The sequence below is a fragment of the Cenococcum geophilum genome (assembly GCF_001692895.1).
Source record: "Cenococcum geophilum 1.58 unplaced genomic scaffold K441scaffold_24, whole genome shotgun sequence".
Lineage (NCBI taxonomy): Eukaryota > Fungi > Ascomycota > Dothideomycetes > Gloniales > Gloniaceae > Cenococcum > Cenococcum geophilum.
Genome location: NW_027137582.1, coordinates 719774 through 744097, shown reverse-complemented (window position 1 = coordinate 744097; position 24324 = coordinate 719774). Strand labels below are relative to the sequence as shown.

At 47.3% G+C, this 24324-nt stretch overlaps 6 protein-coding genes across 6 annotated transcripts; 2 read left to right on the top strand and 4 right to left on the bottom strand.

Moving 5' to 3' along the window:
* Nucleotides 1-103: 103 nt before the first annotated feature.
* On the bottom strand, nt 104-1742 carry K441DRAFT_687432 (uncharacterized protein; the record flags this gene model as incomplete). Its single annotated transcript, XM_067652094.1, has 3 exons — nt 104-263; nt 325-961; nt 1016-1742. 3 exons carry the CDS (start codon nt 1740-1742, stop codon nt 104-106), a joined length of 1524 nt encoding a protein of 507 aa, XP_067503414.1.
* A 221-nt stretch (nt 1743-1963) lies between these two features.
* K441DRAFT_126570 (uncharacterized protein) lies at nt 1964-3296 on the bottom strand. The gene is made up of 2 exons (XM_067640044.1): nt 2578-3296; nt 1964-2513 (listed from the first exon to the last, which is right to left on the bottom strand). The coding sequence occupies exons 1-2, from the start codon at nt 3083-3085 to the stop codon at nt 2185-2187; spliced, it is 837 nt and encodes a 278-aa protein (XP_067503413.1). The 5' UTR covers nt 3086-3296; the 3' UTR covers nt 1964-2184.
* Nucleotides 3297-3644: 348 nt separating this feature from the next.
* On the bottom strand, nt 3645-4310 carry K441DRAFT_660696 (uncharacterized protein). The gene has a single exon (XM_067648748.1). The coding sequence runs from the start codon at nt 3985-3987 to the stop codon at nt 3730-3732; it is 258 nt and encodes an 85-aa protein (XP_067503412.1). The 5' UTR covers nt 3988-4310; the 3' UTR covers nt 3645-3729.
* A 4292-nt stretch (nt 4311-8602) lies between these two features.
* On the top strand, nt 8603-10769 carry K441DRAFT_705833 (protein phosphatase-like protein 2c; the record flags this gene model as incomplete). Its single annotated transcript, XM_067653623.1, has 7 exons — nt 8603-8904; nt 9054-9378; nt 9442-9515; nt 9563-9647; nt 9699-9905; nt 9960-10215; nt 10304-10769. The coding sequence occupies exons 1-7, from the start codon at nt 8869-8871 to the stop codon at nt 10767-10769; spliced, it is 1449 nt and encodes a 482-aa protein (XP_067503411.1). The 5' UTR covers nt 8603-8868.
* A 3465-nt stretch (nt 10770-14234) lies between these two features.
* On the top strand, nt 14235-15409 carry K441DRAFT_687429 (WD-repeat protein-like protein pop3; the record flags this gene model as incomplete). The annotated part of the gene is made up of 4 exons (XM_067652093.1): nt 14235-14256; nt 14306-14327; nt 14387-14882; nt 14969-15409. 4 exons carry the CDS (start codon nt 14235-14237, stop codon nt 15407-15409), a joined length of 981 nt encoding a protein of 326 aa, XP_067503410.1.
* Nucleotides 15410-20589: 5180 nt separating this feature from the next.
* K441DRAFT_563721 (AIP3-domain-containing protein) lies at nt 20590-23841 on the bottom strand (the record flags this gene model as incomplete). Its single annotated transcript, XM_067643618.1, has 2 exons — nt 20590-23577; nt 23662-23841. The coding sequence occupies 2 exons, from the start codon at nt 23839-23841 to the stop codon at nt 20590-20592; spliced, it is 3168 nt and encodes a 1055-aa protein (XP_067503409.1).
* Nucleotides 23842-24324: the final 483 nt, after the last annotated feature.

The window sequence follows — 24324 nt, the reverse complement described above, 5'->3', positions numbered from 1 at the left end:
AACGGTAGCGCGTTATAAAGGCGTGTGAAACAGTGTTTTTTTATTCATTTGAAGATAATTGAAACGGAAATTATCCGACTCCTATATCATTTATTTTCATACTTTACAAGATGATCATCCCAATACCAACGACTACTGCACCTGCAACCATTGGCCACATCCACATCCCAACATTATTAGCGGCACTCGGAGCAACCTTGCCAGCAACTTGCGTCTGGCCACCAGTTCCAGTAGCTGTACATTGTGCGCCACATGAATAACCACTAGACGAATAATATATTAGTACGGAAGTTTACAAAATCGTTAGTGTTTGAAAGGACTTACTCTAGACAACAATTGCCCCCAAGACTAGCCGCGCAACTGTACCAACCACTAGGGCAAGTACCTCCCTGAATAGCTGCGGTTGTGGCAAAACTTGCGCCACTTGGCGCTATGATAGTGATTCCATTACTCACAACAACCCTCGTGCTAGCAGTCGTAGGGCAGCTAGAAGTGGCACAATCCCGACCAACTCTACAACAGCCGGTTGGGTAGTAAGCGCTGCACACATAGAAACCCGTGGGACAAAGTGAGATGGATGAGCTTGCGGATATTGTGGTTGTGACGCTAGTCACAGAGTCGCTCGTAGGGCGAACAGGAGCAGACGGAGCGATGCTACTCAGTGCACTTGTAGAGCCCCCTGGGCATATTATTCCAGAGCCACAGTCCCGGCCAGATTGGCAGCAGCCACCCCCTAAGCTGGCCGGACAGCTATGCCAACCGGAGCTGCAGGTGTAGGCGGATGAAGAGCTTGGTGTGGTCGGTACAACAACGATAGCAGTGCTTGAAATAGGTGTGAGAGATGAAACTACTATGGATGACACTGCAGCAGACGACGAGGCTAGCAGAGATGATGAGGAGCTTGCTATAACGGTTGCAGTAGGTGCCATAGCCGTTGTGGTTGATGTAACAGTTATTACACCTGAGAATGCCTATGTGAGTCCGATATTAGATCTGCTGCTGTGGTTTTACTTACACCCAACATCAATACATCCGTAGCCAGGCAAACAGCACCCTCCATTCGGACTATCAGGACAACTAGAGTATCCATTGGCTGTATCACACGAGATCGAGCCGGCACAAGTCTGCCCAATTGGACAGCAACCAACGGTACCATATCCAGTGTCGGTGATGCTAATGCACGAATCTGTGGTAGAGCAGCAGCTGTCGGGCTGTCCTATCGAAGAGCAGTTGCTAGTCCCGTCCGGACACCTGAAGTCGCGGCCGAATAATGTGTCGCGTTGGATATAGCGGTGGTAGAATCCACGTAGACCAGTTTGGTCCGAGTGCAGCCTTAATGATGAGAAAATAGGTAATGAAGCATTTGAATTGTTTGAAAGCTCGTCCGAACTCGACCAGTTATAAGGATGCTGCGAGAAATCCTGCTCTCTCCGCCCCAGATTTAATGGACCTCTCCGGTCTGTGTTTTCCATATCTTGCTCCCCTTCAAACAGCCAATAGTCCAGGAAGAACATTTCACCTTCATCTGTACTCATTTTCTTTACGCTAATTGGAGATTCCCTTGCTAGCCGCTCCTGGATCTTAAGACCTCTCTTGATATGCACCTCATCCTCAGGAAAGTATTTCAGATGCTTCGGCAGGTTATAGGGCCACGGTTCCTCTGGAGTAACCGGCGAAGGGGACACGGAGAGGAGTAGTAGGAGGCTATTCGGGAGGGAGAGGAGGCTGATTAGGTGCCGCATTGGATTCTGAATGCTTCGTTCGTAAGTTGTAGAGAAAATAATATTAAGAATATTCAAGCTGTATATAGAATGTAAAGGTTTAATTTGGATAAGGGAAGAGGTGGACTATAGGATGGCTGGTAGGGAGCGTGGATTACTTGAAGGTTGTGGATGAAATGACGAGGCTGGGATTGACCGGCGCCACAACATGCGCGGACGCAGGATCCGCAAGGAACATGCTGAATAGAGAGGGAAGAGAGGATTCGCTTGCTACATGCTCTAGAGCAACCGCATTGGTTCGAGGAAGCAAGCGCTGTCATACGGATGAAGGGTGCGGATGGAGGGCGCAAATGAGACGCTGCGAACCTGTGACGATGTTCGTAATCGCATACTCAGGCACGGAAGCGAATTCTGGAGAACGATGCTTCAAATACGTGGCAGGGCGACTATCTTTAAAAACCATTCATCTCTTCAAGTTCGCCCTGATCTTCTCAATCTCCTCACCGGAAAATCCTAGTTCGTGCTTTACATACCCTCCCATCCCGCCATACTTCTCATCCACCATCTCCATAACTGTTTTCATGATACTGCCTTTAATCGCAGAGAATTCTGCCATTCCAGGTGTGTTCCTATCCCAATCCTTCCCCCACTGCGACAGGATCTTGAGTAGCGTCTCCCGGTGAGGCTCGATCCCAATACGAGAGAGAGCATAATCTTGGGCGATGGTATCGTGGGAGCATCCTGCGAGCCCCATAAGAACGGCGGCCAATATACCTGTGCGGTCCTTGCCAGCTAGATTTTAGAATTGACACGTCAGGACTTTGTTTACTATGAAACCATAAGGGGTAAATTTCACCAGAACAATGAAACAAGACCGGCCCTCGGTCGTCCTTCAAATGCTCCAGCACAGCCCTAAAGCTGGGTTTGTAAATGTCTAACACGTCACCATACATCTTAAGATACCCTTTCTTGCCATCGTCTCCTACAAAGTCATTCAGATCAACTGGCAGGGGTTGTTGAGTGCACGGCAGCCAAAGTGATTTGACACCTTCGATATCTGGCTCTGGGTCCTTGCTTGTTTCAGTTCCCGAGCGAAGGTTCAAAATCAGTTTGATGCCAAGATCTTTTGCCAGAATGGTCTTGCCTTCATCGGTGAGCTGGCTGAGCGCACCACAACGATAGGCGACACCCCGGCCGATGAATGGTGAAGCATAGACGCCCAAGTCGCGAATGTTGATAACTCCCGGGACAGCTGTGAATGGCTCCTTGCAGAGGACTTGCTCGACAATAGGGGTTGGGATGGGAGCTCTAATATCTGTATTGACGAGCTCCGAGAGACTGTATTCTTGGTCGTTGGACGCCATTTTTGCATTTAGGTATTTCAATATCACATAGGTAGGGTCCGTAGGTTGATTTATATTTCACAGGAGCTTTGACTCAGGCCAAGCTTGAGATTACTGTACCTGAAGATCACTGTTTGTCCATAGAACTCGCATCTTCTTCACACGCGAGACGCGGGTCGCGCGGGATTTGCAAGCCGACGCCGGGTTCCTAGCTTCTAGAATGTAAAGCTTGACGTGGTCAAATACCTGCCTAAACTCAGCGTTGTAGGGCATACCGTAAGTGGCTCACAAAAAAAAGGCTTGGCTGCAGTCACTTCAACACCAAGCTCTGACCGGAATTTTGCTCGTATTCCGTATTCGTACCTATTGTTGAGGAAGTCTATGTAGACCAATTATGTACAACACCAAGCATGCTCTAAACGTCATCTTACAGCCTCAAAGCTTACTTTCGAACTCGAGTCGTTGAACAACACGCCACGTCGGGATAAGGATCGGCCGTAATCGCATTTAGCGGATTCAGCTCGGCGCCATGCGAATGCCGCGACAAGATCTTCGTCATTGCCAATAATATCAAAGATGGCCCCCATATCGGCTCTGGAGAGGAATTCGGGTAGGATTCATCCACATGTGCAAAAGAAAACTCACATAACGCGCAACCTGTTGGGTCAACATATAATTATCGCCTTCCCAAGTCGTGGTTGGGGATAATCAGAATACCACGGCTGAATGCCACTGAAGCTACTACATCCGTGGCCCCCGCAAGCTCTTCGGCACACTTCAAGGCCATCGGCCACGATCGAAATAGCTAGTGACTTAAGACCGCACGACGTTGCATGCAAGTCAGCCAGGAGCTCACTTCCAGAGTAGGTTCCTTCTGGGCCAGCGCCCTTCAGGGTAGACCCGGCCTGACCACCTTGACTCATCTTTTTTTTTATTCTCCTGATACAGTTGCATCATGTTCTTTCCAGTAAAATGTAGAGCAAAGGTCGCCGCTAAAAGAGGTAGCAGCCTAATCTGAACCATGGTGTAGTTGAGAACCTGATTTTCCCCTTTTTCCCATTCTTGTGCATCCCTGTCCTAAAACTGCCATCTGATGGCGCAATATCTAGTGGCAATCGTAACGCCGCGAGCTAGGACGCTGCCACTTTGAAGTACTTTTGTCGATTTCATGATCCCAACACATGCTGACAGCAAGCCTAATGTACCTGAAAACTTAGATAGCTGCTGAAGAAAAATAATTACTGCACCAGCACCTGCTTATGCAATACAATAGTACCTAATCCTCATTGCCTTCGTCTTCATGAAGCACTCTGCTTAGCCACATACTGCACCTCGTCGGGTATTTTCTCATCCCTCTCCGTACACGAACGTTATTGCGTTGAGCAGAAGTGACTCTTAGCCTTCATGGCATCCCACATATACAGCTGTCGTCACCACGATCGTTTGTTTAATCAAGGCCAGGATTCTAGATACATTCGATGATTGGCAAGTACTTGCCTTCTTGATGATCGTCGCGATGTTGAGCTGCTGTTGAAAAAGGGTATTTACAGGGGTCCAGCTGCTTAATATGCGTGTAGTCGTGAGAATATGCGGGTTTAAACTAGGATCCTGCACTCCGGCTGCGCTAGTGGTGCGGAGATATAGCGGTTAATCTGCTCGGATTTTAGTTACTCACAATCGTATGACCTGCTGCTGTCAGCTTAGCAGGCCACAGATCGATTGAGGTCCTTCCCAGGAATCTCAAATGTTGTGTTTGTCAACGTCAAGCTCTTCCTTTTGAAATGTTCTGGATTCTCTCCTACGCTGTGCCTCTAACGATAGTTCACTATTTACACATAGTGCACGATGTAATTTGAGGATAATCATCACTATGAGTAGATCGGTACTACCGAAAATTTATTACTTGCATTCTGCAAGATGCAAGTGTCCATTTCATAGTAGGATAAGGCTCGGGATGGTTGACGATTGACGGTTTGCAGAGGTGTAGAGGAGTTAAATGCGCCGACTTAAGGAGCTATATTAGTTCTTTTCTTTGCATTTGGTTCTTGAGCGTGCAACGCAAGCGGATCAAAATGTGTTCGTGGTTTCGTGCTTTGAAATAGAAGTTGATTTAATAGACTTTTAATTCCGCTCCCGGTGCTAGCGAACTTGCTGACCAAATGGATACCACTTCCGGAGGGCTACGCCTAAAGTACTTAATTTACCTCCTCCATTGATCCATAAGATATTGAGACACGACTAGGGGCTGTTGTAATAGACTGAAGGAGCGTCCTTGGTACGTGACTGTGCAGGAGTCTGGGTAAATACACTGTAACGCACTGCTCGCTGGTGTCCTTCAAAGGTCAGATAGCCGTCTAGTGCATCCTGTCTATCACGTCGCTATCCGAAAGCCTTCCCACTAGCAACCTAGTAGATGTCGTCGAAGGTATCCCAGGTATGCTTTACGGGATGAAACTCCCTTCGTACCGAGTCTAGCTACATTTTAATACCACGGCTAACTTCAGGATCTAAAATCATTAGCTAGGTGTCTTTCCTGAGTTCAATGAGGCTGCCGAGGCATATTGGAACCCTAAACAAATATAAGCCCAGAAACCAGACAGCAGGAGAAGCACCCTGCAGTTGCGCTATCTGTTGGTAATCAGAATCCTTTCGGCAATGCCTAGAGGCTGTAATCGTCTAGGAGGAAGCACCTCCCACAAATTTTCTAGCGCCAGCATCGGATTATACTGTCCGGGAACAAAGTAACCTATATAAACATTTTACTAATTTTGGAAGGACGACTGTAGTGTGCCTGTAGTTATGCTTGCATAAGTGCCGGGATACATGCTGGCCCAAACCACTGATGTATTGCTAAGTGTAAACTTGCCGAAATAGTAATCGCTCAGTTCCATAAATTTTCGAGCTGGGGTCCCTCACAATGCAGCTTCTAAACTCTTTTGCTTCGACGGGGTCGTTCCCGCTCCATGTCTCTTGGCAGCTTCAAATGACATCGAAGGGTTGCATTTTGGTTGCGCAAACACCAAACCGCGAGCGGCCGTCCTACAATATCTATTCAATATGCTCCCCGGGTCCTAAGGATTGTCTATCTCCAGAAAGTTCTTGTCGTGTACAGCATGATTGTCAGCATTAAGGTACGCTCCTCCGCTCAAAGAAAGCCGGACTGGTGCTTTCCAAGAGGTACAGATTTTGGGAAAGTAGTCAAATAAACTCGGTCTTTCATCTTGTGGATTCTAATGGTATGTTGCGATGATGACAATCGGCTGTGACGTCGAGTGTAAGAACTCCTGTGTGTAATGGCTCTTGTGGCCGCTGCCCAAAGAGATCACCTGAGAGTTGTCTCACTGAAACATAAGACAAGTTCGAAACCCGAAAATTAGCTTGCCGATCAAGGACGTATGGCTTAAAGGAACAATTTTGTTGTTTCCGAAACCCCAGGATGACTGAATTACAATTTCAACCCGCTTGGTACGAGATTAAACTCAGGACTTGTTGACGATAGGAATGGTTATAAACCCGCGAGGCATGGTGATTGGAGATCCTCTGACAATAACTTCTCAATACGTTACTCTTTTACTCTTACCCACGACTAGTTAACGCGGGATATACTTGGAAAAAAAATGGCGATTAAGATTCATGGGTATGATACGAAGAGATGTCAAGAAAGGACCGCCAGAAGTGTCGAAACAACTGGTGAAGCGCTCTAGTAATGTCTTGAATAGTGGAAATGCTAGGACGAACAGAAACAGCAAAAATCGGAACTAATTTTCCATGAAATGAGACTGTTCCAGGTACTCGGCAGTACTTCCCGCATACTGGTATCCCGGAATTTGAACCCATCAATATGAGTATCATCTCCAAAGCGAGATGGTTTGAAGATATTAAGAGGTTTCATCCCAAGAGGCCATATTTGCTGATGAAATGCTGGTCCTGGGTGTGCTGTTGTCGTGTTAGATTATCCCGAAAATATACAGCAAGGCATCCCGCAGAGCTCCAAGTAGCTGTGGCCATTGAGCTGGACCTCCCAGGCTCGGTGTCGTAGCAGTGTCGCGAATGATTGACAATGCTATTGGGTAGTTATAGAAAGTCTCTGAGAAATCGAATCCACGGGGTTCATGGCATGAACATCCTTTTTTAAGAATGGCTTTGGCCGGGATAAGATTCCTGGTCTAACTATCTGCTGACTTTCAAGGATACGGTCGGTGGGGCCTTTAGACAGACCTAAGGATTGACTGGGCCTACCAAGCTACCTGGAGTGAATGATGTAGTCACGATATCGTTGTACGCACACGTGCTGTGGCAACCAGAAACACGGGTGCCGTTGGAGGGGAGCTAAAGGAATTTCATGGATGCCGATGTTCATCCTAATTCGAAGCTCAACACGGACGGTATAGCATTGGGGGCCCCCGACTCTAGTATATTTCCCAAGCTCTTATCCATTGATCTGGCCCCTAGTCCCTAGTACTTATGGGAAACGGCGTGGCCTTGTTATTAGCTTGTCGAAACATATTTCCTTGGTCCACCATCGGAAGAGTCACTGCTATGGTGTAACCGACTACCGGTACCAAAGCTTGCGTTACCTTATGACTCACCACCCTGTTTCTTGCCATCACATGTCTCACTACTTATTTCTATTACCTATTTCCATTACCTATCACCGACTGAGTGGCGTTGTCTAAAGGCCTGCTTGTTGTCGGTGGCCATAGGCTTGTTGTTTGAGAAGAGTGGAATGAAAGAAGGCATTGCTGATGTGGAAACGGAAGAGCTGTTAGCGGAGTGCTCGCGGTTCTGACAACTGGAAGAATAAAGCCCAGGTCCTTGGCCATGGACATTTACTATTTGTAGGGTTAGCATGCCCCTGGAGTATTGTAAATACGACTCAAGCCGCAGGGGACACTCTAAACAGATGTCTCACCGGATGTCCATTTCGAGAGCACTTGGTTTGCGTGAATTCAAACATCTGTGATTGTCAAGGCATAAAAGGAGGATCGGTATGCACAAAACTACAAACATTGAAATTCAATTGGCAGCCTATACATAAATTCTGGACATCCAGCCACAGCAAGCCGCCAGCACAATTTCTCATTCTTTGACGCTTGGGTTGCAGCCCCGTGCCCCTTGCAGTGTCTTTACCATATCCACACAAGTTTTCAACAGGGCTGGTTCTAGATATCTCAATACATACCTGCCTTGGCCCAGGCACCTAGAGGATTCTTCCTACTACGCCCGGCGCATTCACTGTCTAGCTTGTCCTCTTCGAAGCAGGCGTTTTCGCGCTTGGCTTGATAGCCTTGGGAGGGGCACTCACGACACAGCCCACCAGACAGGGTTCCTGGCTGAGGCGCAGTAAGGTGAGAGCTCACCCAAGGCTGGCATTCGATGGCCGTGGCGTGAATCGTTCGTCGCTTCCGTGAATCCTGTTGAAGGGGTTGGCGGCTCGGTGCAGCCTGGTGAAGTCGCGGTCCAGGCAGTGGTGCGGCTAACGTCCGTCCTGATTCGGTTAAGCCATATGACGATTATTCGGCCTGCCTCTTTGCTTGCAAACCTCTACAACACACGACCACACCTCACAGAACTTCCACCTGTACTTCGTTACCCTTTCTCCTACGACAGTACTATACCTTAAAGCCTACGCCTTGCCGATATTTTTCACATAGTCTTTGTTTTGGCATCTCCCTCATCAATCCTCAATCACCCCCACAAATCAGTGACGCTTGCTCAAATCTATGCCCGTGAAGCGTAATCCTCTTGATCTCAACATAACACTATCTACCATCGACACCAAGTCCTCTTAGGAAGTGGGCAGGATGGGTCAGACTCTCTCGGAGCCGGTGGTTGAGAAGGTGAGTTCGTCTAACTTTGCTCCCCCACCCTCGCTATAACCAATTACGTTCAATGTTCACTCCGCCAGCGGCCTCACCGGGAATGACGCCGATCGATGTTTTAACTCCTCTGTTAAATCGTGCGCCTTACTAACTGTTGTATTTACCAGAAATCACAAAATGGAGAAGGTGAAACACTCATTTTCGGGGTTTCTTCGATGCAAGGGTGGCGTATCAGCATGGAGGATGCGCACGCTTGCGTTCTAGACATGCAAGCTGAGAGCGATGAACGCAACGGGGAGAAAATTGCGACGCCTGCCGACCAACGTCTCAGCTTTTTTGGCGTGTATGACGGACACGGGGGCGACAAGGTCGCAATATACACAGGCGAGAACCTTCACAAGATTGTTGCAAAGCAGGACGCCTTCAAGCAAGGGAACATTGAACAGGCACTGAAGGACGGGTTCCTCGCGACGGACCGAGCTATACTCAGTGGTAAGAGCTCGAATGTTCCCAGCTAGGCTGCCATGTTTACGAGGCTGATTCATCTCTTCTTAGATCCTATGTATGAGGAAGAGGTCTCGGGATGTACAGCTTCGGTCGGTGTCATATCAAAGAACAAGATCTACGTGGTATGTCCCTTGGTTTTGGACTTTTAGACCTTTGCTAATTGCAGCAGGCAAACTCTGGCGATTCACGAAGTGTGCTGGGCATCAAAGGCCGAGCGAAGCCTCTCTCATCCGACCACAAACCGCAGAATGAAGGTAAGCTAGGGGAAGAAAACATAAAAGCTTTTGCGATCTAACTACTTGCAGGTGAAAAGGCAAGAATCCAAAACGCCGGCGGATTTGTTGATTTTGGCCGTGTCAATGGCAACCTTGCACTCTCACGAGCAATTGGTGACTTCGAATTCAAGAAAAGCGCCGATTTACCTCCAGAAGAGCAAATTGTTACCGCATTTCCTGATGTTTCTATCCACGAACTCCATGATGACGACGAATTCCTTGTCATCGCCTGTGATGGTTAGTTGACTTCCTGCGCTGTTGCGACCAAACTAGCTAACTCTTCCAACTCAGGCATCTGGGACTGCCAGTCTTCTCAAGCAGTCATTGAATTTGTTAGACGTGGAATCGTAGCTAAGCAGGAATTGTCAGCTATCTGTGAGAACATGATGGACAATTGTCTGTCTTCAAATAGCGATACTGGTGGGGTTGGGTGCGACAACATGACCATGGTCATCATCGGCCTCCTTCAAGGGCGTACCAAAGAGCAGTGGTATAAAGAGGTCGCAGCAAGGGTCTCAAATGGCGATGGCCCGTGCGCTCCGCCAGAGTATGGCAAGTCTTGAACGCCAAATCCCTTATGCTATCAGAGCGTAAAACATTTGCTAACTTCTTTGAATGGTCTTAGCCGAATTCAGGGGTCCGGGGGTGCATCACCGAATTGACGACAGCCCCGACGACATCGATATGGATTTGGACCATCGTTTCCGCCCTAACAGTGGGTTAGGCGGTCGTATCATTTTGCTTGGTGACGGTACAGAGCGCCATAGTGAGTCGGCGGACAGTGATATGTTTGACCATGATGACGAGGACAAGGATTTAGAGTCACAAGTTAACAAATTCGCTCCAAAAGAATCTGTTCCCGATGCGAAGCACGACTCCAACCCTGTCACTCGAAATCAGCGCGAAGAGACACCGGCCCTCAAATTTACTTCCACTCAGTCCTTGAACTCTCAGGTAAGCGGCAGTCAAGAAATTTCCAAGTCCGATTCTCCGTCGTCTGTGAAAACAGAGAAGTCTGAGACGGTCGATGAACCGAAGTTGATGGCTGCCACTGACAGCCGCCTACCTGAGAAACTAGTTGAAGGCGCGAGCGATAAGTAGAACTATTACTCCTACCAAAACTCTCTTAATTCCATTTGCACGTATAAACGGCTCAAGTTTTCTATGTGCTCACCGGACATGGAGCAGGATGAATTCACGTGGTCGGTTTTTTTTGCTAGGAAGAGGAATTATGTCGGGAAGCGTTTTGCTGCTAGGAAGCGTTTCTTTAAGTCAAAGAATTGATGGGTATGGGATCAATAGCCAACGAATCAGCCGATGAGGGGGAGATCACAATGAAATGATACCTGACGTTGCCCAGACAACGTCGCTCTCTTCCGCTTCCCCTGTGTTTTTTTGTTTTCTCATACGGGTTGGTCTGCCCATGTTGCAAGGTTATGGAGTGGTGTGCATTTCTGCCCCTGCTTGCTGTTGGCATTTCCGTTTAATTCTTGTGGCAGATATCTAACATTCTGGCCGATTTCCGAACAATGATATAGTACGTATGGGCTCGGAGACATAAGTCCAAATTACCAACTCAAATCGTCATGCCTCTAGAAGTCCTGCAACGTAACATTATATTGTCCAGGTTCCTACTGATGAGCAAGGATCTTTACATGTGGCGCATCGCTAACAAAGCTTGGTTCCACCACGACAACCCAACCTCCTTTGCTCTCACCCAACTATCCTCAGTTATTCCCAACTTTCTCCTACTTGTGAGACTGCAAGCCTACTTTACGTTGGGTGGGGGAAGGACTACCCGGGGGCGTGCAACTTTGGACGACATTGGAGCAAACATCGCTGCGGGGATTTTGAAGGTATATGTCCTGATTGATATGTGAGCAGTTGTGTTAGAAGAAGTCTCTAAGTAACAATCCACGGTGCGCGTGTGGCTAGGTAGAAAGGTGAAGTCTGAGGAAGGAGAGAAAAACGTCATATTGTCAGTAGGCATTGTGGGAATGCTCATTAGCGCGAACTGTGAGTTAGGTACGAAGCATTTACAAAGGCGCGCAGCAAATCTTTTCTTCTTTAACCCTTCCATTAGATATTGGTACGGGTTCAAACCTGGGATGAACCTGACTTTAGAATGTTAGGATACTATTAAGCAGCGTGACCCAATAAATTGTAGCAACAGATTCCTATTGCAAAGGAGGACATAGGGAGCATAATGTTGAATCTATCTACGGGTGATGCAACAGGCATTCGATATATTCGAGTGTATTAAAATTTTCAACCTCTAGAGCACTGTGCTTATCGAAAAGCCCGGGGACATTTAGACCATTTTTTGTGTCGATGCGGCGCGGAACCTCGTTTGGTTCGCAGGTAATTGAGGGGCACGATACTTTGATGGTGTTGATTGATTCTGGCTTAGCCTTCGGAACACAGCCCGCTCTGACCCGCTCTGACCCCGCTCTGACTGCACTCTGGCGGTGTTAACCAGCCACTCGGTCGAGCCACCTACCAAAATCCACTAACTCTAATCTTTTATAACTCCACTTCTATTAACGTATGTGATGGGGTTATGAAGGTGACCCTAGTTATGACCGATTTGAAAAACAAAATTTGCCAAACTGCTGATTTGGTGGTAAATAATTAGTAGAAGCCATTATAAGTTATCGCATCGTTAGTAAGAAGTCTTAAAGCTATAAATATATATATAATAGTCTATATAAAGTCGATTTTTGATATCTTAGTTGGAGCTGCTGGCGGAAAGGTAACTGTCCCTAACAAAAGTTCTTGTACCTTCCTAATTAGGAAGTTTTAGGAATAATAATACTTTTTAATACTTTTTATATTTTTATATATTATCTTACTAAGTATAAATTAAAAATCTGATAAGGAATTTTTATTATATATAGTATTAGGCTAGTAAATTAATCTTTAAAGTTTGCGTGCCTTAATATACACTAGGTAGACTTTAGTATACGCTATATAGGCTGTAAAATACGCACCCGTGCTTGCGCGTACGTTAGTGTGAAACTGTCAGGGACCTCTATAACGTGATAGGCTTTTGTATAAGGTTCGGCGCTTTTATAGAGACTTGCTGTTCGCTAGGCTGTTAAAGCTGCTTGTAGACGATCTTCTGTATCTAAAGCACGCGGCCAGCGAAGCATGGCTTTGGTAATATGGAGTTCTGTGCAAGGGAAGTAAGGAGAAAAGTTAATGTGTTGATCAAGTCACCCCGCCTATATGTATTGTTCTGCACAGCCGTGCCTAGCATCTTGCCAGTCACTCGCTTACCTTTTGGGGTTTGTGCCGTGGCTGGGTGGTGCGGAGCCTGTCACCTCACATAAAGACTAAAATTTTTAATTTTAATTTTAAAAAATTATTATATTAGCTTAAAAATATATAATAATAATTCATTGCTTAACGTCCGATTCGGATCCCTATTGGGCCCACGCGGACTACTCCTTATTTACATGTGGGGAGAAAACTCTATTTAAGAAAAATGAGAAAACCCCGTGATCCATCTCCCCGCCTTTTGGGACTCGCCTGCTTAGCGCCTGCGAGTCGCCTATGGTGCTCTACTACCTTACTGTTTGACCTCCTTGGGAACCACTGCTGCCGTAACAAGCCTACGGACGCGCTAGTATCACAAACTATTACTCTACTACTATAGAGTTACTAGGGGGCACCTGCTGCTCGCCCCCTTGCCTTCTATTACTATTTCCCTTGCAACCCGGAACTGATTTAGCACATTTTAACTAATAAGCCACTGGGTGACCGCCTTGAGGCCTTTTTATATTAAGAGCAGTGTATTATAGTTCTCTATGCTAGCTGCTAAGAGCATTATTTCTCGATTGGTGCGTAGGGGGCATAGCAGTATTACGTGTTTTGGTGTCTGTCTTAGCCAGCCACATTCGCATCTCGGGCTACCTACTGGGACACCCACCCAGTAAAGCCAATCTTTTAGTCCTATTATTCCTGTTCTTAAGAGTGTTGCTATTGTGTTTTCTGCCTTTGTTAGGCCTTCTTGGAGCCCTTGGGTATTTACCCCCCATGGCGTTGACCATGCTATGGCTTGGGTTCGTCTTGCCTGAGTCAGCCTCTGTACCTTCGACTCCCATTTGCCTCTCCAGCGTTGGTCCAACCAGTATTGCATTGCGGTAGATGGTTTCCCGGCGTTCTTGCGTGTTCTACTTTGGCTCCTTTCTCTGTCTTGCTGTCTTTGCTGACCTCTTGCGCGTCTCCCTTCCTCCTCTATATGGGCCTGGGCCCTAAAGCGGCACCACTTAAAAATATATAATAAATTTATATATAAGCAGCTATACTTAAAATATTATTTAAATATATTTAACAGGGGTAGAGTTATAAAAGGCTAAAGTTGGTTGATTTTAGTGTGTTTTGGGGTGTGGCTAAAACGTTACGTATTTCCGCTGCGTGAAGCAAACTACGCGAGACTTCTGGAAAGAAGGCCATTGCCTTCTTTCACGCCACCTCACACATATATTGCATCTTTTCAGTTTACACCTTCATTGATATTCTCTTCAAATCCCACTCCAGAACCTCGCGGAACTAAAGGCGAACATGAGCGTTATACTCTGTACTGGTGAGCATGCTCCGCTGTTTTGAAGATCTTTGACCAACATAGTGCACAGCTGGTTACGATCACACAATACGGTACGCTCTCCCGCCGGACCCCTATATTTGTCCCATTATTCTCTAACTCGCCCGCGTAGCTTCTGGGAGGCTCTCTCCGGCATTTGCTCTCGCACCATTCCCCATCCTGACTCACAGGTGAATCGACTGTGCATCTCCCCCGACAAACGCTTCCTTGCCGCTGCAGGGCACCACACCGTTAAGCTCTATGACATTAAATCTAGCAACCCCAATGCTGTGCTTACCTTTGACGGCCATACAAGCAATATCACGGGCGTCGCCTTCCACTGTGAGGGCAAGTGGATGGTGACAAGCTCAGAGGACGGGACAGTCAAGATCTGGGATACACGCTCAGGGAGCGTTCAACGGAACTACAGCCACGGCGTTCCAGTCAACGACGTGGTTATCCACCCGAATCAAGGCGAGCTGATAAGCTGTGATCGGGGAGGTAATGTTCGCATCTGGGACTTGGGTGAGAACAAGTGCTCACATCAGCTCATACCCGAGGACGACATCTCGGTCGCTAGTGTCACCGTTGCTAGCGATGGCTCCATGCTCTGCGCTGGCAACAACGCTGTGAGTTACCTATTACTGCTCGCATCGTCCCTCTCGAGTACTTCCGATCGTTATGTCTTTGTACTGACATCTTACGCCGTGTTCAGGGAAACGTATATGTTTGGCGTATGATCCAGCATAAAGAAGTAACCTCACTTGTACCAGTGTGCAAATTTGTTGCACATCAAACCTACATTACCCGCGTCCTCCTCTCCCCTGATGTTCGACACCTTGCAACTTGTTCGGCTGATCACACAGCCCGCATCTGGTCGGTAGACTCAACGCACCCGCACAATGCCACTGGGGCAGATCAGCTACCCGCGGATCGCGATCCAAATGCTTTCCCTCTTGAAACTACCTTGCACGGCCACCAACGCTGGGTATGGGATTGCGCTTTCAGCGCTGACTCGGCATATCTAGTCACTGCTTGCTCAGACCACTATGCCAGATTGTGGGAGCTGAACAGCCAGAGTATCATTAGACAATACAACGGACATCATCGGGGTGCTGTTTGCGTCGCTCTAAATGATACCGCGGTTGGTGCATGATAGTGAAGATAATCCTTCGTGGTCTTCTTTTGTGAGCTGTGGATGAGCATCTAGCAAGTAAGTGCATCCATACGTTGTACTAAAGCAAGCTTCTCTAATTTTCGTATTCCACCTATCAATGAGTATACTGCTAACCTTCTATTAGTTAGGGAACTAAGCGCTTATTCTCTACGTATGTGACCACGTGCTAGACTAATCACAACACGGCTACAAAGGATGCTCTAAGTCGCTTCTTTTCCTTTTGAGCTTTTTTGAAACGCTTGCATTAGCGATGGCGTTTTCGGTTGGCCTCTAATCAATCACAACTAACGATCTCGCGCACGATTCTTCTTTTCTACTAATTGGCACGCTTTCGCTTGCCTTATGACTTCTGATACGAATTTGATCTTCGCTACTGGGGCGTTATGTACAACTTTCCCGAAAAAACACAGAATCTGCGGAATAATGAGTCACGTTTTGGAGATCCAAGTCGCTCAACATACTGCATATTTATCCTGCGGACTCTCGAAGGGTCGAAAGTCCTAGTCCGGAAAGTGGGAACAAACTTCAAGAACACAGCACAGAAACGGAAAGGCAAAGGCCGGGCGAAAGAGAAAAAGTGAAGAGTGTTCAGATAACAACGACGAACAAGTGCTGCTACGAACAAGTATTGCTTTGTACCGAATTAACATGGTGAATTCGGTCATGACCTGTAAATCACCGCAGTGTCCGATTTCATGTCCTTTCTGTCCTTTCTCGTTAGTCTCTAGCGACGTCGGGATGATATGACTAGAATGCATAGCTACGAAACTTAATACCCATATTGTGCCCCAACTACTTCTTTCCCTATTGGCCGTGGGTGACTGTAGCTGTAAGATAAAATCTATGCAAACTAGACTACATGGTCGACTCTAACAGATACATATTCTCAGGTAGATGGATCTGATGGAGCCTTCGCCTACTCCATCTGCGAGGAATCTATACATATAGTTCTATGGAGCCTCTAGACCTCCACGATCTAAACCTAGAGAGCCTAAAATTAGGAAAGTATCGTACAGATTTTCGTAAATGACTCCAAGAAAGCTTAGGGCCTGTTTGGTTCGTCGGTTGGAGGCGAGATGGAGGCGTCATCTCAACGGGCTGATATCGAATTGACGCTCCCGTTTGGTTCCTCTAGCTTCATTTCTTGCTCTGATCGCTCCAGCTGAGCTTCATCTCGGCAGGCGCGCCTACACCCCTGCGATTGCCTAAATAGGCTGTTGGTGCGGCTGAAAAACGTCAGTTTGAAAAATATAGGGGGAGACCACAATTTGAATGAACTGGAGCCTCCATTTCGTGGACGCTAGTGAGCGCGGCCCATCTAGAGCCTCTACTGCCACTTTCTGCCAAGACGTTGACGTGGTGGTTTTGAGGCCTTTGATCAATTAGACGCGGCAGAAGATTTTACACTAAAACGCGCCAAAAGCGACCACCTCAATTTAGAAACTGATACCTTTTTTTTTTATTTTTTTTTTTATCCGTTGTATTATACTACGTACAATACTGCGCAATGCAGCCTTTTGGCTATGGCGCTATAGTTCTATATACATAAATCCTTTTCTTAGGCAGCTTAATATGTACTAGTAGCTATGTCCTAGTAGTTTATTAAACCCCTAAATTAGGAGTTTATAGTTTCCTAGTAAAATACTAAGATACTACAACTACTAGGGAATGAGAAAATGGTAAGAAAAACTGTAAGAAATCCTAACCCCTATCCCTGTCCTTTTGCAATTTATTTCTGTCCTTTTGCTCTCTACTGTCTTTTAACCTAAGAGCCTAGTAGGAGCTACCTCCTTCTAGACTCCCTATTAATTTTATTCTTCCATAGAGTCTTCTACGCTAGTACTATGTACTAGTTTAGCTGCTCTAAGATTCTCGCAGTCTCTACTATTAGCAAAGTGTTTTTCTTTACAATTAATGCAAAGAAGGGGTGGGTATGCTTGCAAGGCCTGCCGGCTTATTAAGCAAGTAGGACAGCAGTGGTCTTTAGATAGATGTGCAGCCGGCACAATATCTACAGGCCCTAGTAAGCATCTGTCTCCTATATGGCCAAATTTTTGGCAGCTATACACTGCGTAGTAGGAGAGACTTCGAGGTATTTACTACCTTAGTAGCTGTACCTGCAATTTTAATATCTCTTTTTGCTTGAGGATTTCTTGTCTTTTTTCTTCGTTCTCTATAGTAAAAACTATAGAGCCAAATCTAGTCTGTGGATCGTGTCTTTTTACACTAGATGAGATCCATCTAGGTAGTCCTTGTATCCTTATAGGATTAAAAGTCCTCAATTTCCTTTTAGAAGCTTAGAGCCCTCCTTCTCTTAAGAACGGTTAGGGGTAGGAACCCCATGGGCTATATTTGACCCATGGTTCTAGTTTTTGTTCTCTTTGAAGGTAAACAGTTTTGCCAGATCTCCTATATTTGACTAGGAATCTGCATTATACTCTTCTGTAGTTGTAAAGAATATTTTTGTTTTCTTTAGTTCTAGCTATAGACGCTAGAAACTGGCTTTTTTACTTGCAGTTTAATGCAATAGTTAATTGACTTTATTTCGTTATAGAGAAGGGTTCTAGAGGTTGGTCCTTTTCGTTTGTAATTAGGACTAGCTTCCTTTCTTATAGCTGCTTTTCTTACTTCTAGTAGAAGTAGAACCCCTACTTAGAAGAGGAAGGGGTAGAAGGTAGTAGTGGTGAAATGAGGAGGGTAGGGAGGACGAAGAAGAAGGGAGGCCTTCTTCAGTCCTCTGCGTAAGTTTTTTTTGGTAGAAGCTACCTCCTTACGGAGAGCTCTTACTTCTTCTACTATCCTTCTAGGACCTCTTTTTGCCTCTTCTTCTTCTTCTTCTTCTTTTGCAAAGGGTTTTTCCTATTAGGATATTTGTGTGTATAGTCTACTAGCTGTCCAACTTGTCTTTTGCTCTTCTCTTCTAGCCCTCTATAGGCCTGGATTAGGCTTCTTAAGCCTCGTATAGATGTCCTCTGGAGAAAGGGAAGAAGAGTATATTGTGCATACTATCTGTGTAGTCGTTGGTTTTGTCTTTTTTACAGGTTTTTGGTTTTCTTTCAGGAGAAGACTGAGGATGTCCTTTTTTTCTCTGTCCTAAACGGGCCAGGAGAAGGAGAAGGGGAGAAAAAGTAGATGTAGAATCTTCATCACTTATTTCTATTAGGAGGTTTTTTTTTAGACTTTAGCCTTGGCATTTTATATCTTATAGGGGGGCTTCTAGTTTTTACTATCTTTATACCCTTTCTCCTTACTAATCCTACTAGAAGATTTCTGGGGAGATTAGGCTAAAAGGTAGTAGAAAGACTAGCCCCTATTGGTATTCGTAGTAGTAGTCGTAGTTTTGGTGTTCCTGTCCGTGCCTCGCTTATAAGCTAGGACCACCCCTAAGAAGAATTTTCTGCTAGGGGAAAGGGGGTAAAATGACAAATAAATCCACCTCTAGCTCGCTAGGCAGTGAGAATTAGGTCTTGAAAGTTAGGAAATCGATTGTTTTTGATGGTAAGATGGGTATGCGTAAGTTTTGAAGTGCGGCGCCACCTTTTGGTAAGGTTGCATGTGTGGTGAAGCTTTTGAAACTGATACCTCCAGTAGAACCAAACAGGCCCTTAAACTTTAACATTCACCGAATATTATCAGGGTGGGACATGAGCCGAATCAATCAATCCAATCCAATCGGGTGGAGCGATTGATGATATCACTAGGTTGGGTTGGATTGGATTGAGGAAGATCAATCTAGATTAATCCGATTAGTATCACAATGCTTGACATGGTGTTGAGTATAGCGACTGTTTATGACGACTACAGGTATGACTATCTATGACGACTGCCTATAACGATAATTGATATAATTCCATATCAAGCTATATTAGTATTTGAGAATCTTCACCAGTTATATTTTATGATAACTTTTTGACGACATACTCTACCTACCAAATTACTTATAGCTCAATTATATAGGTTTCGGTCATCATCAATCCGATCAAGCCGGATTCACGATTGGGTTACCATGGATTGTGGCTTGGAATCGATTGGATTGGATCGGATTACTTCAATCTGGATTGCAATTGATTAGATTGGTACCACTCATCCCCCACCCTAGATACTATTATTCACGTGGCGGTGAAGAAGCCGTTACTTCATAACTTTGTGTAAGTTGATAATTAATAGTCTTCCCTCCTTTTAACCATTTCTTTCATGGCGCAAAACATCAAAGCTGGGACTGAGGTTGTGGTGCGAGCTTACTGCGACGCAAATATTCGAAGCTTCTATTAATTATGGGCGATATATGCACAAAGGACAGGAATCTCACAAGGCTAGCGAACCGAGACTTTCTAGATCACAGAGGTGCTCATGTCACTATAACAAGCGGCCTAAGATAAGCACTTATGAGATTCCGAGATTCTCGTTCTCAGCAGAAGACATTCTGATACTGGAATCCCTACTCAATCCAAGCTATTCGCTCGAGGTCACAAGTACTGAAACCCGCCTTGCCGTCCTTCTATAACCCAAAAGGTGTTCAGCCCAAAAAAATAAAACTCCATATTCATCGCTGTAGGTAGGAGATGAACCTTAAACGCCAGGTAAAATGCTCAACCCAAAAAGAATATAGAAACTGACCCCACTTGCTCGCTCGCTCAATATGCAAGAGTGATGAAAATACACAATATGATGGAGGTGAATAACTCGATTAAGTATGATGATATTACAAAATTGGGCGCCGGGAAGAATATGGGAGAAAGGGAGAGAAAGCTTGATTCTTAATGGCATGCATGCTCGCCTCTAGCGTCCGAGAAATTCGGAGATCCAAGACGAGAGGTGGGTTGTCGATGGAGTGGGCAAGAATTCGCTATCGCCGTCACGATCTCGCCTATGGGTCGTATCCGACATTAGGTTTGATCGTGGAGTCATTGGTGGTGATGGTGGATGTGAAGTTGAAGCTCCAGTATCCACTGGTTGTGCTTGGGGAGTCGAGAGGGTCCTCCTAGATCTGATAATGGTCTCGGCGCCGATTCTGCTTCGTAAGTTGCAGCGGTACATCCATCTCTTCCAATGATTTTGACACGTGGGCTTGTTCTGTCACTCCTATAACTGGTGATATCAGTAGGAGGGATAGGAGGAAGGTAGTGGACATATGCAAAGGACGGGTGAAAGTAAGGCGATCATGCAGGACTCTCACCACCTTCGGGTGTGGCCAACTGCACTTCCTTCACCTCCGCGAACAACTCAGGGCTAGGCAGTGTAGCCCCATCATTTGGCGGCACAACCAGCCCATCCACATCCTTCTTTTCTGCCTGCTCCTCACCGGTACCATCACCGCCAGTCCCCCCAGCGGCAGCAGCAGCCTCTCTCTCAGCCACCGCTTTAGCCCGCGCATTCTGCCGTTCCCATACCTCTCGGCGAATTCTCTCGTCCTTTGCCTTGCGTAAGCGCTCGGCTTCCTCAACCCCACCGCTCTTCTTCAGCTTTCCCTCCTCAACAAATGAACCTAGCTCCTTCTTGAATTCGCCCTCCTTTCGACTCTCTAGCTCCCTCTGCCTCGCCTTCTCAGCGCGCTCAATCGCCTCTAGCCGTCCCTCATGGTTTGGCTGCAATGCCCGCACTTCACCAAGGACACCGTCCTTAGCTTTCCTCGGATCCATAGCATGGTCCAAACCAACCGCGTTTAGATTTCTGCCACTCACTGAGCGTGTGCCTGTTGGACCTGCATTGCCTCCGCTCTGCAAATTCTGCTGTTTGGTCGCCTGCTCCACAAGCTCTAATGTCTGAGCCGCCTTCTCGAGATCATCTTGCAAATCAGCAGCAAGATCCTCTTGCATAGTTAATAGATCCCGCTCCTCGCATACCGTCTGCAGCTCCTGCTCCCAGATTTTAGTCCAAAGCGGTTTCTCCCGCGTCAAGAAGTCCTGCAACTTCTTAAGCTCGGCCGTCGCGACAGAGAGGTCTTTGGCAGTTGTTTCGAGTTGGCGGGGTAGTGGACGTACGCCACGGCTGACGACGTCTTTGCGAAGATCTTCAATCAGATCTTGGACTTCGTCGACGCGGTTGACGATTTTCTCAGAGTCGTCAGACAGACTCTTCTTGCCGGCATTGACATGCGCGCGACCGCTATCACCAGAGAGAGCTGGAAGAGCAGCTTTTACGGCAGTAGATTTGACAGCGGATGCCTTTGTGCGGATGGTGGACATGCTAGCTTCTACATCTGCAGCAAAGGAGGTGTACGTCTGGCGAATGACAGCGAGATCACGGCGAAGGGACTGGACTTCGCTAAGTTGCGCTGCAGAGGTGACGGGCAGGGGTGTTGATGGCATGGGAGACCGTGGTGACAGTACTGTGGAAACGCGCGCAGAGGACAACGGGGGTGCAGCGGCGATGCTGGCGATTTCCTTTGCTGCATCTTGTTGGCGGGCAGATACGCGCTGGATGGCTGATTTTTGATCGTCAACTGAGGTTTTGATGCCTTCAACTATGCGACGCAGGCCACCCAGACCTTCATCGATGTGGCGTTTTACTTCATCTAGAACCTCGACGTTGAGGACGAGCACGGCTCGATCTTTAATGTCGCTAAGGTCTTCTAGCTCGTGTCTTACGCCTGACACTGGGTCTTGAATGTATATTTCAGGAAGATCAATGCCATTACTATGCGTATTCCAGGCGAACTTCTCAATAAAGGCTAGCTGTAAACGCGCTAGAGAAAGGTCATTGTAGCCGTCCGCCAGGACAAATTTCTTGATCTTGCTTTTGTATTGTAGGAACAGTGTGAGTTCCTTACCAGGTTGAGGGGATTGCTCTGGTACAAACTGATCTACTTGCGGAGAAGGAGATTTGGCTTTCCTCGACCCATTCCTTGTTGGTATGACCGACGGTCGCCGCTGGGCTGGCAGGTTCTCTGGTGTCCCTGGGAGCTCTGCAGGCTCTCCCAAAGGGCCGCTGATCGTCGCAGCGAGGACAGGCTGGTCCCTATCAGGAAAGTCTGGAATTGCACCAACCTTATCTTGTGGCGTCTTCTGAATGGGACTGTCATCAGGTATTGGTTCGGGCGGAGGCCTGATATTGGGGGTAGTCGAGCTTTGGCTACTCTCCTCCGAAATGCGTCGATTTGTAACACCATTGTTTCTGCTCGGAGATGTGTCGACAAGAGGCCTCTGATTTGACCGCTGTCTGCTGTGAAGTAGCGACCCCCTTATCCTCACTGCATTCATTGACTCCCTCACGTCTCTCCCCCTGTTTGGCACTGGAGAATTCTGAGGAGGAAGCATGGGTACGCCGTTTGTTCCACCCAAGTGTTTTTGGATCTGATACGCTGAGAACCGCCTTGACGCTCTTCTCTCTAGTTCACCACCTCTCTGAAGCGCAGCGAGAGCATCCTGCTGTTTCGGCGGAGGTGGAGGAGGTGGAAAGTCAACGTAGGGTGATTGTTGCTGTTGTTCTGGCGATTTCGGCATTGTGTCGTCTTGTGGATAGGGAGATATGACGGGAATGTTCTGCATTGTATTGCTAGACAACGAAGAATCTGTTGAGTGTTGGCTAGCCGCATTTGCACGGGTCGCTCTGGGGTTTGCAGGCAAGCTATCATATTTACTTGGTGAGGATCTTCCCGGAACAGAGGACGTACGTGGCGGCAGCTCAGGTCCATCTGCTGCGAAATCATTACTGTCCTGTCTAGCTGGCGGAGTCCTGGTACTCGAGTGCCTTGACTGGCCTTCTTCCATTTCACTCGTGCTGCTAATGCTGCCCTGTCTTGGTACGGTCCCGTTTGGTCCTCCGCCTGGACCTCCGCCATCGCGTCCGCTGCGTTGGCGCAGTCGTTGTTGTTTCTTTTTAAGGCCGTGCAGAAGGTTTATTATGATATCTCTTATCCTGGGCAAGAAATTATCCAAGCTCGCCTGCGAAGCTTCTTGGCTGAGCGTCTCCTCCAATATTCCTCGCAAAAGCTCCGGGACATTGCCGAGATCTTGGGTGTCGACGCCTATCGCGTTGAAGGCCCGGGAGGCGATGTTGAACTCGTACCCAAGGCGGACATAGACGTCAGAGACTTCGCTTTCTGTCGCAGTTCCTCGAGACCACAGTGTAAGGGTTTCTAACAGTTGCTTCGTGGCAACGAGAAGGTGGGTGACGCTCTTCTCGATTTGCGAAAGCTGCTGTTGCGGCTGGGTTCGCATGGTCATGTTAGCTGTGCGACGAGGCGGCTTAGGTAGTGGTGAACGTCTGAGGGCATTTCTGTTTGCACTCACATTTTGGGTCTTTCTTGAATGGTTAGAGCGGCTAGAGCCCGCTGAGGAGCGCGTGCCAGGCTCGTCGCCGGGTAAGGTCATGCTGGAGGTTTGGGAGGGTGGGTACAGGGTGGAGTCGGAGTCTTGGGCGGGAGATGATGTTCTGGTCGACCTCTGGGATCCGTAGGGGTATGGCTGCATGGCTCGGAAAGCGATGGATGGGGGTGTTCGTGGGCGATGATATTCGGGTCGCATATGACTTGCGGTGGCTAGCAGGCCCAGCGTGATATGTCGCTTACCTACTGCTCTTTAAGCGCACCCGCCACACGCTGAGGATAGTGACAGCGAGGGCGGCTTTCATGCAGGGGAGTCACTGTGAAAGACACTGCAGCGTCTACCCAACACAGGGGCAGAGCATATATTTGGCATCCACGTCATCGCATCCACGCCTTGCTAAATACTGTTGTTATATCCGTGAGATGTATTGGGAGTGCCGCGGGTGCTATACTGTGTTTTAGGGCTACTAGCTCTGGAGGTGAAGCGAGCGAAAAGGGATTGAGGCCGGGAGCGACTGCTTCCACCACAACATAATTCCCTGGCCATCTAGCCAACCAGCTTGGAGACGTGGGGTTGTTTCCAAGTAGTCACCACCATGCAATACTGCACTTGGGACAAAGCTGCGAG

Coding starts and splice junctions, on each gene's coding strand:
- K441DRAFT_660696 (XM_067648748.1), bottom strand. CDS start 3,987: ATGAGTCAAGGTGGTCAGGCCGGGTCTACCCTGAAGGGCGCTGGCCCA.
- K441DRAFT_126570 (XM_067640044.1), bottom strand. CDS start 3,085: ATGGCGTCCAACGACCAAGAATACAGTCTCTCGGAGCTCGTCAATACA. Junction 2,514..2,577: donor GGTCTTGTTTCATTGTTCTG/GTGAAATTTACC, acceptor TCTAAAATCTAG/CTGGCAAGGACCGCACAGGT.